Source organism: Corvus cornix, chromosome 5, assembly GCF_000738735.6.
Source record: "Corvus cornix cornix isolate S_Up_H32 chromosome 5, ASM73873v5, whole genome shotgun sequence".
Classification (NCBI taxonomy): domain Eukaryota; kingdom Metazoa; phylum Chordata; class Aves; order Passeriformes; family Corvidae; genus Corvus; species Corvus cornix.
Window position 1 is genome coordinate 17,406,176 of NC_046335.1, and position 13,725 is coordinate 17,419,900.

General features: G+C 42.0%; 1 protein-coding gene across 3 annotated transcripts in view; it reads right to left on the reverse strand.

Annotated features, from left to right (window-relative positions):
- Positions 1-1,837, reverse strand: part of TTC8 (tetratricopeptide repeat domain 8) — a 45,626-nt gene extending 43,789 nt beyond the window's left edge. Inside the window, exon 1 of one of the 3 annotated variants that reach the window (XM_039552639.1) lies at positions 1,633-1,837. In XM_039552639.1, coding sequence (XP_039408573.1) covers positions 1,633-1,740 — 108 coding nt within the window. In that variant the 5' untranslated portion in view covers positions 1,741-1,837. Of the gene's footprint in view, positions 1-1,146; positions 1,330-1,632 lie in introns of those variants that run through there. The other 2 variants (XM_039552638.1, XM_010393964.3) reach the window with 2 other exon arrangements.
- Positions 1,838-13,725: the final 11,888 nt, after the last annotated feature.

Sequence of the window (13,725 nt, forward strand, 5' to 3'; positions counted from 1 at the left end):
AGAAAACAATTTAATTTATGCACTTAAATGTTTCACCATGTATGATCTATATTTGGAAGAAGTAAAACCAATTAGGATCTACATCAGAGAATTACAGAATGGGAAGAATTTGAAATGGACCTTAAAGAACATCTAGTTCCACCCCACCCTTGCCATTGACAGCGGCACCTCCCACCAGATCACATTGCTCAAGGCCTTATCCAACTACATCTTCTCATTGCTGTTTTGTTAATTTCCTTGTAAGAATTTTTTCTCAGCCTTATACACTTATTCCTTACTAGTGCTACCGGAAACAGCCCAGCAGAAGTTTGGAATTGACAGGTGTAACATTACCATTTTATACCTGAGCTTAAGCACAAAAGAAATGCAGTTGTCTTTACATTCCCATGCTGAGATCATAGATCGAAAAATGTTTTACTCATTACAAACTTTATAAATTAAGAGCAACAGAAGCATATTTGCTGTTATCTGTGCTATTTCAAGAGTTTCTTTCACAAATCAAATGTTGTTTCCTTCCATATGCAAAGATTACATATGTAAAGACCCAATAATGTAAATACATATGAACAGTACAGCACTACCATGGAACTAATACTGAGTCCCATTTAGGGTTCACAAATAATGTTTTTGGAATACTTTCTCCATTAAAAACGTTTCTGCTGATGGCTCCTTGTTGGTGCCTTACAGCATAAAACATAAAAAAAGAACCTTTTAAATATCTATCCTAAACCAGTTTAAATAATTATGGTGCTTTATATTTACGCTATTGTGTGGCCATGCAGCTTTCCTTAAAGACTTGTCTTTTGTGATGAAAAGAACTCTGTTCAAGATTCTTAAAACATCTGTCTATAGGATGCTTTGAAAGACACATTTACTGTAAAGCGTTTAAAATGAAGTCTGTTCAATTACTGTTTTTAAAATATGGCATAAAACATGTTTACATGCACATAAACATTAATCCAAAAAACACTTTTTCAAATCCTTTGTTCTTACAGAAGGGAGAGAAAATATGTAGGTATTGAAAAATATGTCCTACGTTTCCAGAGACTCTGCAGATGGAAAAAGAGCAAAGAGAGACCTATGCAAACGCCTTCTGTGCCAAGGTAGGGCTCGTACGTAAGCTGAGCTAAAATGCACGTGTCTTACCCTTATGTGATTTAGTCAATACAGGGGCTACGGTATCTGAACATCACTAAAAATCAACAGGAACATCCCTAGCAGACCCGATTTTTAATCTTAGATTTTCTTCCTTTAACTCCGCAAATTCTTGAGTGAGTTAAAGTTCTCGCTGTGAGGATCCTGTCCCCTACGGCAGTCTTCACGGTAGCACTCCGGCAGTACCACACACCCGCGGCGCCGCTCCTCTCTCCCGGAGGGGCTCCCCCGGGGCGTGTCTGGGGAGGAGCCGCAGGGCCGGCTCGCCGCCTCCAGGCTCGGGAGAGAAGGGGGGAGCGCGGAGAGGCGGCGCTGCCCGGCCTTCAGCTCCTCCGGGAGCTCGGTGCGGCCCAGCGCTCCCTGCCTCGCTGACCGGGGGCGCACCCGGCCCCTCCGGCGGCTGCAGCAGGCACAGACGGGTTCCGTGGTGCTGCCGCCCCTCACCGCCGCCTCCCGCGACGGCCCGGCCCCCGCTACCTGCTCGCCGGGCGGCCTCTCCAGCAGCTGCGAGCAGACATCCGCGCACTCCCGGAACTTCCTCCGCCTGAAGTAGCTCCACGCCTGGAACAGCGGCTCCAGCCCCATCTCGCCGGCGGGAGCACCGCAGCAGCTCCGGCCGGGACCCCCCCGCGTCCCGCCGCGTTGCCGCCGAGCCGGGCCCGGAGCGGAGCGGAGCGCGGGCGGCCGCGCTCGTGCTGCCGCGGAGCCGCCGGGCCCCGCCTCGGCCGGCCGGGGCGGAGCGCCGGGACCGCGGGGGCGGTGGCTCTGGGCGGCCTCCGGGGACCCTGCTGCGGGTCCCCGCCAGCTGTCCAGCTGTCCTGCGACCCTGGGCACGGAGGTGCGGCCCCGCTGTTGCCCGAGCCCCTCCCTGCCAGCGCCTCTCGTGGGCTTATTACATCCGTGATTGAAAACAAAGTTTGATCTGTAGTACTGGGATCAGTAGACTTCCAATAACTCCATTGTTCTTAACTGTTGTTTTCTGTCCCATTATCAAGAGCCGTTTGGAGTTAGAATAAATGCCTAAACAAGAATAATACAGTCCAGTAATCCATATTTGGGTAAAATGTCCTTTAGAGCCATGGAGCCCTGGTTGAGAAAAGTACAGATTGCTGTGAACAACACTTTTCAATCTTGCAGACTCCATCAGTTTCTTTAGTCCATCAGTTTTTGCAGGAAAATTACCAGACTGAGATATTTAGAGATTTAAAAGTTGGAATACAGTTCCTCCTAGTTTATGTGTACTACAAAATGGTGATTGCAACCACCAATCGAAGTAAAAGGAAGAAAAAATCCCTAGCGATGCTTGGAGCAATAACTGCATTTGTGTGAAAATCTTTGAGGGATGAACACTAAGAAGACTGCTAAAATCTCATTGTTGGCATTTAAAGAGATCATTCTGGTTTTATTGCTTTTGTCTCACCTAAACTACCCATTTGTCCAAGATTAATACCCAGGCTAGCAAGATCAATGTCAGGTGTAAAGATGGAGAAGCAGAAGTGGCAGTCCCAGGACTATAGCTAATTCAAATATGAAGTGGCTTGAACTAAAGTAGCAGTTATAGACAGCTTTGTTTTGGTCGTCCTGTGAGTAGTGCACAGGTCTTAGGGTTTGCATGGCAAGGCTTTGGGTGAGAGCCCATATGAGTGGCTTCTGTGAGAAGCTGATAGAAGCTTCCGTTATGTCCAATAGAGCTGCTGGCCAAGGCCAATGGCAGTAGCACCTCTGGAATAACAATTTAAAAAGGGGAGAAAAAAACTGCACAACTGCAGCTCAAGACAGGACTGAGAATGTGTGAAACAACTCTGAAGGCACCAAGGTCAGGAAAGAAGAAGGGGGAGCAGTGCTCCAGGCACCAGAGCAGAGATCCTGCAGCCTGTGGTGAAGACCATGGTGAGGCAGCCCATGGAGACCACAGGGTAGCAGAGGATGCTTGAAGGAAGCAGGTGGCTGCTCAAAGGAAGCTGTGACCCCATGGAAAGCTCGTGCTGAAAAGCTTCTGGCAGGACCTGTGCATCCATGAAGACAGAAGCCCACACTGGATCAGGTTCACTGACAGGACTTGTGACCCCATGGGGGACCCACACTGGAGCACCCTGTTCCTGAAGGGCTGCATCCCATGGAAGAGTGACCCATGCTGGGGTAGTTTGTAAAGAATAGTAGCCTGTGGGAAGGACTCACATTGAAGAAGTTCGTGGGGGATGGCCTCCCATGGGAGACACCCCACACTTGAGCAAGGTAAGGACTCCTGTCCCTTAGGAAGGAGGAGGACCAGTGACATATGTGATGAACTGACCACAGCCCCCTTTCCCCATTCCCTTGCACTGCTGGAGGGGAGGAGGTAGAGAAAATTGGGAGTGAAGTTGTGCTCAGGAAGAAGGGAGGGGTGGGAGGAAGGTGTTTTAAGATTTAGTTTTTATTCTTCATTACCCCACTTTGATTTGATTGTTACTAAAATAAACTGATTTTCCCAAATCAAGTCTGTTTTGCTTGTGAAGGTAAATGGTGAGTGATCTCTCCCTGTCCTTATCTTGATCCATGAGCCATTCATTGCATTTTCTCTCTGCTGCCCAGCTAAGACTGGCTTTGGTGGATACCTGGCATCCAGCCAGGGTGAATCCACCACAACAGCGAAACAGTGATCTGAGTGAAATCTTCTTTGGAACCCATGCCATCCCCAGTTAAGAAGGGTGGAAAGAAAACAGGACAATAGTTTCTGTCCGTTCTCTGCTTTATGGTCAGACTTAGCACAGTGAGCAGGATGTGCTCTTTAGAGAAATTGTGAACACTGTTTAAAACCCCCATATTTATTAAAAATATTAACTTTAAGTTCCTCTACTCTTATGTATATTTATTAAATTATCTGTTTTTAAATTCTTGCTGTTACCATGTTAGGTAATTACCCAGCTTGTCTGGGCTGCTACTTTTTTATGGAACACAATGTGAATGGCACTTTCAGTGGGTAGAGGTGCATTTTGAGGTCAGTGCAATAGTTCCAAAGTTGTTAGATTAAACTGCCAAACTGGTGTTAGTTGGTTTGCTGGAGACAAATAATGCCAGAATGTTTTTAAAAGGCAGCTTTCTTTTGTGAACAGGTCACCACATCAGTTAAACATACCATTTATATGCACAGGAAAACAGAGGAGACCAATAGCACCTAAATTTTATGGATTCCAACACTGCCATCTTAAAAACCCTCATAATTAAAGTGCTGCATGTACTTTTTATTTGTGGACACCTATTTTAAGCTTTACTATCTTAGTGACTACTTTCAGACTACGAAGGAAATTAAATGTCTAAGGATGCTGAGAATGTTTGATTTTAGAGGGTTTTTAATGATTTCCATTTTGAGATAACGAATCAAAATGAAATACCATGAAGCCATGATTGCAGATTGTTTCAAAGTACTCTGTCAACCTGGGAGCATTCAGGTGAGTGAATTAGTTATAGATATTGTGCTCTGGCTCTATCCATGCCCTGGCTCACCTGAACATGTTTGGCTTGCTTTATATGCAGGATAAAATTGATGTTCCTCTGAAGAAACCTTATTACTTTTCAGAAGAAAAAACTGAAATGAAGCTATGTGACTGGAAACCAATGAGAATAAATTGTGAGTGGTGAACTGCCAGTATTTGGTCCCTGGTCATGGGAGGATTCCTCCAAAAGCAAGAAAAGCTGTAAGCATTTCAAATAGCCCTTTTGAGGGAGAGGTTTAAAATGAATGCTTTTAAAATTAAAGAATTGCTGTACATTTAATCAGTAACACATATATTACTGGACTTTAGCCATACTTTCATAGCACAAAGATTCTATCTATAACAGAAAAGGTCACAGATACTGCTGTATAGCTTCTCAGCAAAAGGAACGGGAAAATGGTTCTGCAGCAATTTTTGTTTGTTATGCTGCTGGGAAAGGTATTCACTGCACTTAGTGACCAAGCTGAACTAATGTTGTCCTATGGTAGCAATTGGATAAAGATGCATCTTCAGCTTTTTTACAATGAGATTTTGCAGTATTGCTAATGACAGGAAAATCAATTTTCCTTCTTTCCAACCACCCCCTGCAAGGGGTTTTTGTTCTCTGTTTGATTGCAGATAAGAGAAGGAATTTTTTTCAGTTTCTACATGATATATGAAGCCAGAAAAGTTTTCTCTGGTATTGGCACACAGATCATGCAATGCATATCATCTTTGAAGTCTTTTCCACTAATAATACTGCTTTTCACTTCCAGTGTGGAGGACTATTCCGAGCTTTCTAATATGGGGATTCTCATTGATTATTGAAATCCCCAAATTTGAACCTTTTAACCAGTCTAATGTTTTCTCCAAGTATCAATCTCTGTGGGTGGCCACATTCCACTTCTCTAACTTACTAAAATCATGGAATGCAACACAGAGAGTCCCTGTGGCTGTCTTTGTGTGCTTCGTAGAGCCCTGTATGTCAGTCCCCCTCCAGCGTAACTTCATGAAAGCTAAACAGCCAGGAATTATATTCAGGTCCTTCCGGAACAGGCCGTTCCAGTGTGGGCATCCCATGGGGTCACAGGTCCTGCAGTGAACCTGTTCCAGCAGGGGCTCCTCTCTCCATTAGGCCACAGGTCCTGACAGGAGCCAGCTCCAGCACAGATTTCCCATGAGATCATAGCCTCCTTTGAGCACAGCCACCTTCTCTGGTGTGGGGTTCTCCACTAGGCTGCAGGTAGATCACTGCTCCCCTAGTGACATCCATGTGCTGCAGGGGCACAGCTGTCTCACCATGGCCATCACCGTGGGCTGCAAGGGAATCTCTGCTATAGCACCTGGACCACCTGCTCCCCCTCCTTTTGCACTGACCTTGGTGTCTGCAGAGTTGTTTCCCTCACATTTTCTCACTCCTGTCTCTGGACACATTTACTTCTGTGCAATCACTTGGGTTTTTGGGGTTTTTTGTTTCTTAAATATGTTATCACAGAGTCATTACTACCATCACCGACTGGCTCCACCTTGGCCAGTGGCAGGTCAGTTCTGGAGCTGGCTGGCATTGGCTCTGTTGGACGGGGCAAGCTTCAGCATCTTCTCACAGAAGCCACTCTTGTAGTCCTTGCTACCAGAACCTTTCCAGGCAAGCCTTATACAGTGGGTTATTTTTTGCTCTGTTTGCTTGAGGGTCTGCTGCTGGCCTCCTGGCCTTTAAAGACCCCTACTCTTGTTAGTTTCCTTGAAGTCACGTGAGCAGTATTTCTTTTATATGTGTATGTCTGGTTCAGATCTGCTGTATTTTCTCTGGTGATGTGGCCTTCCTGGATGCTAATGAGTCCAACCTGTCTGCTGAGATATATGATACCAGCCTCAACTGCAAATGCTGATGTTTATCCCAAAAAAAATGTATGACAGGCATTTGACTGATGCCAACAGTGAAAGTCCAGCAAATGTCTTTCTGTAGGGTTGAAAAGTATATAAAAGAGCAAGTACAGAAGTAACAAAGCTGATGGGATGCTGGTCTAGAATAAAACCAACTGCTGCTGCCACCATCCTGGGGCAGTAGCCACTACTGATTAGTGACAATGTGAAAAAGGAACTTGCTACTCCCATTTACCACAAAGATAAATTTCTGTCTAGTGCATAGGTGTGCAGTGTACCACATACCCCATTTTACTAAAGCCATTCTGGAAGTTGGATTGGGTTAAATCTGAGCCAAAGTCAGTGGCAAATTGACTCTGGAAAAGTTTTCTGCATCAAAGCTTTTTATTCTCAGAGTAGGTGCAACTCTGTTTGCTGGTCCTTTGTACATATGCCTTTCTATGCATGAAGTGAGCCACTAGTGAGCTGTGAATTAATCATAGTCACGCTGTATATGTTAGATCTGGAAAGAATTCAACCAACTGGGCAACAAACGAGTGTCCCCTGTATGTAGCCACACTACACAACTGGCCTGCAAATGAAATTACTCAGAGTTGTATTTGTCATTGGGCTGACAGGAGCCTGGAGAGCCTGTTTGGTTTTCCAGGACTTTACTCACACAGGTTGTGGTGCATGAAATAACTCAGTTGCACGCAAATGGATGATGTTGGCTGTTGCTGGAGGCGCACAGTCACAGCTTGGGAACATGCTGGCCCTTCCCCACAAACATAAGAACAAGATGTCTTTAATACCCTGGCATTGATATCTGCAAGGTGTTAAGGAGTGGTTTTCAGCTCTAGAGAATTTCTTTCAGTATGTTGTTTATTCAAATATATACTGATACCACATTCGATGGTTGGAAGTGTTATCTATCACAAGATAGCTTTTCAGTGGCTTATGGGAAATGAGTAGTTGTTTCCTGTACCATTAGTAGTGCTTAAATCTCAATGTTGAGGAATTACTTTTGGCATACTTGTGTGTAGAGTGTGGAAAAAGAATTATTTTGAATATGCTTTGTTTCTTTCCCAGAGCTCAGGGCTAAAACATGGTTTGTAGTTTACTAGAGCTATCCACTTCTTTCACCTACTCTCTCAAAATGAGGAAAATTAATTTTGTGGGAAGTTCAACAAAATTAATTTGGGGAATTACACTTGAGATGTATCTGATTTGTAGGAGAAGAACAAATTGTAATTTTTCTGCTTAGCAATGACAGAAAAAAAAAATCTGAATTTAGTAATAGCAGCATCCTGGGAGAGATTGTCTAGGTGGAAAATATGTTTCACCATGCAAAATGTCACAAGTAGTGTTTTATTGTGTGATATTATGAAAGGTGGAAGTTGCCTGGCTTTAGCGCAATATAGGCTTGTCTGCCTTTTTTTACCAGAAGTTTTGTAGTCTGGTGGTTAGTCCTTTCCATTACCTTAGGTAAAAATGCTTGACTGATCATAATAGTCAAATGTTCTGCAAGTATAATGAATCCCGCCATGTTTATTGAGTCAGTGCTATACTGGGACAATGATAGGTATGTGACATAGCTACAGAAATCACCAGGGTTTATTAAAGAAAAGTCATGAGCTTGTCTTGTGTAACTATGCACATTCATTGTATTAGAGGCGACTGGATCTTAGCTGGATGTTTTGAGAGACTATTCTCATCCTCTGCAAATGGACAGGAAATTTAGTGGGGCTGCTTTATTTACAGCTGGAGTATTGTGATGATATCACTGTCGCATAGGTAATTTGAACCTTGGCTTCATTTGTTTGAACCAAGAACAAAAAATTCAGGAATCAGACATAAGGGTCAGTTCCTCTTCTGTCTATTATTTATTCTTCATTTGAAAACTAATTGTCCCTGAGATAGGCTGCAATAAAAACTGTTACTATAGTGACTTATAGATGAAAATATCAGGGAGCTCTACTGAATAGAACGGATACATTATTATTTATCCTTATTCATAAAACACGTGGGTTTTTATAATTGCTTTTTATAAAACAGGGTTTGTGATAACTATAACTGTGTACTGGATTTTAGTCATGTTTCAATTAACTGCTCAAAACCTTGTCAAGATTAAATATTGCTTGGAGATTTAAATCTGCTTTGCATTTTCACCTTTTATTTTAATATAGTTTTTTTCTTTCTGCTGAGGACACTTTAAACTGATACTGAATACTGGCTCTGAATAAATAGATGTCTTTAATGTTTTTCGTCTTTATACACTCCTCCAGAATAAATGATTGGTATACCTAAAATGCTTTGCATTTTCCAAATGTTTTTATAGCTTTTCTGTGTCAGTCTCTTAATATTTAAACTCTGAGTATGAGATACATGAATTAGCTTCTTACTAAGTATGTACAGAAGAGAGTAGGACAGGACCCATCAACATTTAATATATCTTTCGTTTTAAAAACATAGATGCTATAGATTGTCTTTGTCTCCCATGACTGAAAGTCTCCCATGGGAGTCTTCTGTGCACCAATCAATCATACTTATTTCTTGAATTAGGAATGCTAATGCTCAGGCCTTATGTCTCATCATGAACGTGCATTCTTACGATAAAACCAGAAATAGAACTATCCTGGGTTTCAGTGTATTCTGTTACCATCCTCATCAGCTGTTGAAACCAGGTGGGGCAGTATTTCCTTGCCTCCTCCCCCAGACTATCTTTCTGTTAATGTCCCATCAATGCCCTGCCTCATGACTCACAGATAACTACCTCCGGACTATCTTCTGTTGATGAGCCCATCAATGCCTTGCCTCATGACTCATCATCCCATTGTGAGATGCTCCACCCAGAGGGAGGAACCAAGCATTCCATCCTGGATATAATCTGAGATTCCAAACACTACAGGCAACCTTTCCACTGGATTCCCAGAGGACAGGAGCTACATAGGCACCATTAGACCTTCAGAGGAAGAGCAGACCCTTCTACAGGACCACTGCTTTGAGAGAACCACGTCCATCACTTCAGGAGGACTGCAGCCACCATTTTATTGGACTGCCACCGCCACCCTGACTAACATGGTGTCAGGTTGTACCCTGACTCTGTCAGTTTAAACCACTGTTTTCTGCCTTTTTTTTTTTTTAATTTCTCTATAAAATTGTTATTCTGACTTGGTGCCTCCCACTGGTTTGTTTTCAAAATAGTACAAGAACCTAAAAATAGATCCTAAAATTCTGTTGATATCTTAAAATTTCTTAGGCAACTCTGAGGAGCAATGTCCTGTGTCCCTTAGTAGCTAACTCATTTAGATGCAGGCTACTGCTTCTGTCAGTTACTCATCTCTCTTGAGATATAAGGTTACAGAAGAAAGATGTAGTTTGCAGCTCAATACAATTAACAAGGACTTGAAAACAAATATTGATGATGTGACGCATCTACCTGCAGATTGCCTCAGCTGGAAATGTCATGCTCACCTTTGAATGAGAGTTGGCATCATGAAAGTTGACATACAAAAAAGGGTCATTCTGAGGAGTCAGATACCTTTAGTACTGGGAGAATTGGGAACAACAGAGCATAGAGCAGGTTTTGTTTTGTGTTCTTTGAATGAACCCAAATGGGACTAGAGATCAGGCCATGCCAGGGGAAGGCATACAAATGTGGCAGAAGGGCACAAAGAGGAACTTCCCTCTTTATGTGCTATTTTCAGCAAGGACTCTGACATCTGAAGCGGAATTCACATATTTGCTTGTAGAACCCATTTCTTGCTGACTGTAGAAAATTAAGACATGCCATGCTGTCCTGGGTTGCAGTGTATTCTATTACCATCCCCATCAGCCGTTGAAATCAGGTGGGGCAGTGTTTCCTTGCCTCCTCCCCCAGACTATCTTTCTGTTAATTGCCCATCATTGTCCTGCCGCCTGACTCAGAGATAACTCCCTCTGGACTATCTTCTGTTAATGAGCCTAATCAACACTTTGCCTCATGACTCATTACCCCATTGTGAGATGCTCCACCCAGAGGGAGGAACCAAGCATCCCATCGTGGATATAATCTGAGGCTGAACACCAGAGACACCGGCTTCCCACTGGATTTCCAGAGGACAGGAGCTACACAGCCACCATTGGACTTCCTGAGGAAGAGCAGACTGTTTTACTACAGGATCACTGCTTCAGAAGACTGCAGCCACCATTTCTACCAGACTGCTACCACCACCCTGCCTAACAGGGTGTCAGGTTGTACCTTGACTCTGTCAGTTTGACAGTGTTTTCTTTTACCTTTTTTTTTTTCCCCTTTTCTTTAATTTCCATTAAATTGTTATTCTGACTTAGTGCCTCTCACTGGTTTGTTTTCAAACTAGCACACATGCAAATGAAGTTTCATTAAGAGTAGAGTTTTGTTCTGAGGCATGGATTCATCATCCAGGGAAGTAATTTGTAGCAACAGCTTCGGGTGTCATTCTGTGACCAGCCAAGGCAACAACGTGCATCAATAGCGACTATTGCAATCAGAAATAAGAATTCTGCTGTTTCTTTCTTATCATACGTGATATCTTAATCATGGTTACCACGGTCTGACTGAAAAGGGACCGTCCAGCAGTTGGTAACAGAAAATAGGTGGCAATAATGTTCAGGTCCTAAACATCAATCTTCCTTCATAGGACTTTATGTCTGTCCTGTGTTATTTACACATGGACTAAAGCCAATCTTTGCAATCACACCCACACCTCCTTCAGTGTACAGGATGAATGGGATGCTTTTCAAGTGAGATTATTACCTTTCTTTTTATCCGTAGTGTTTCATATGAGGCACTATTTCTTGTTTGATGCAGATGCTCTGTATGCTGTGCTGACTATACATTGGTGTTCATAACATGAGAAGAAATCAATGCAGCTATAAAAAACCAAACAGTGGCCTATGAAAGAGGCTGGCATGCTATTTCCATTTAAAAATAGGTGCAAAAAATTGCAAAGGATCCACTGATGACTGGATATTGAGCTTAAACGTACTTGGGCTTGACTATTTTTCTTCCTTTTCAAGTTTAGAGCAGCCAGACTAACATGTTTATTTGCAGTGGATCCTAAATATCAAAGTAGGAAACCTGGTAAGAATACTAAGTTAGCAGTCATACCTGGAAATATTGATATAAATGGCTTTGGTCATACATATCTTTATATATAAGTGCAGTGGAGAGAGAATACAGATGTCCTGGTACTCAGACTGCTGTATTAATTACAAAGCCATTTCAGCACCATCATTTGTTATATACCTGTTAGCTCTCACAAAAAAAAAAATTATGTAGCATTGGGGTCCCTCCCCCCTGCCGTGGGGTCCTGAGAGAGGGGCCCTGAGGGGAGGCATGGGGTTTCCCTGCCCCTGGTCAGCCTCGTTCCCCATGGGTTGTTTTGTGTTCCCCTGCGCGGGCAAGGACCCTCGGGTCCCGTGATTGCCTCAATTCCTCAGCAGAGCTCCGGCCATGCGGCTGGAGAAATAAACATCTCTGAAACATCTATCAAGAATCAGTCCATATACATTTCTTTTCCATGGGCCTCCTTGTTTGATATGCGTGTTACAGTATCTGCACTGTAACAATGTATGTGCCCTAAAAATCTACTTTCTTCCTTTTAGGAGTCTTAGTCTGTTTTATTATTAGTTTATCATTTTTAGAGTAAAAATGTGGGGAAAAGATCTATTTTGAGGATGAGTGAAGTTTTATGAGGAGTGGCTGTTCTATAAAGCCTTTATAAAGGCTTGTGCACAATGAGTTACACTAGAAAGTTATATCATGTAGCAGTTTATGGCCCCTATTTTCTTTTACAATTGGAAGCACTTGAAAAGAACTATTTGCTGTCCTAAAAGTAGGCTTTACTTCACTTGTCAGACTGACTGAAGTGCAGTGTGACTCTATTCCAGTCCTTAACTGATCTCTTCCAGTGCTTAGTTAAATCTGGTACTATGAAGTTATACAATGAAATTAATTAATTCAAGGTCTGCATTCCACTGCTGGATTAATAGTATTATGTTACTTTTTAAGTTTCTTGGCATTATGAGGTTTAATACTGTTACTTCATTTAACGTTTAAATTTTTTATTTCCTTCAGTTCTGAAAATTTGTATTATTGCTAGTAAATTTTGTCATAGTTGATAAACCTCCAGTATTGTATGTTGATGCTATGGGGTGACTTATGGTTAAGATGTTTCATGATTCCTTTTGACAGCTAAGCTTTTTGAGACCTTTTGCAAAGTCAGTACTGTGCATTGTATTTTGAAAACCTCATCAACCGCTGTGTAAAAGGAGGTCATCTTGACCTTACAATTTTTAATCCAATAATTATCATCAGACAGCTGAAATTTTGATTCATTCCCCAAACAATATTAACAACATAGTTTGCGGTTGATCAGCCTACACTATCCTAGTTGTAAAGAAAGTATTTAAAACAGGTATAAAAGTTATCATTGTGTGCAAAGGTGTTGTTTCACATTGGTTTTGATCATATCATAAAATGGAGCCTGAGATAGCTGTCACATAAGTAGAATTTAAAATAAATTGTATCTATATTTAGTCATTAGTCAACAGTTGAAATTGATTTGAAGAATTCAGAATCAGATTTTTATCATAAGTCTATTGATAGAAAATGCATTGGTATTTAACTACCATCCCTGCCTTTAAACCTGTTGAGGTTGTCATATGCTATGTCAAGCGCTGGTCTTGATACAAGTTCTTCAAATCACCTAGATGAATAACTTCAGTACACATATAATTTTACCTAAAATGCACACTAAAGAAAGCTGTTTAGATCCAAGTTGCTCATATGTTGATTAGATCCATGTTATGTAAACATAGTGTCATTGCTGAAAGAAACTGAGTGCTCCACTGGGGCGCATCAGAATGCATTCTGGTGTCAGTTTGTTGGCAGTCAGAAACACAGTAGTTTTTTCATTGTCTATAGACTAAAAATAATTATTATAGTGGACTGTTCCCATGTGCTAACACATTTTAGGGCCAAAGCTCATGATAGACATTTTAAGAAAGAATATAAATGTTAGCACCTAACTTCTGAGACTAATAATAAACATTATTTTACTACACCAACTTCAAATGGAACTAAATGTAGAAGTTCATTTGCATTTATTTGGGGAAAAATACAGATGGATGCAAGTTCTTAGATTGAGATTTTTGCCGTTGAATTCAGAAACCCTTCTTACACTTTGAAAAGAGAGGATTTGAACTCTGCATTACCATAAAACAAGATCTTATG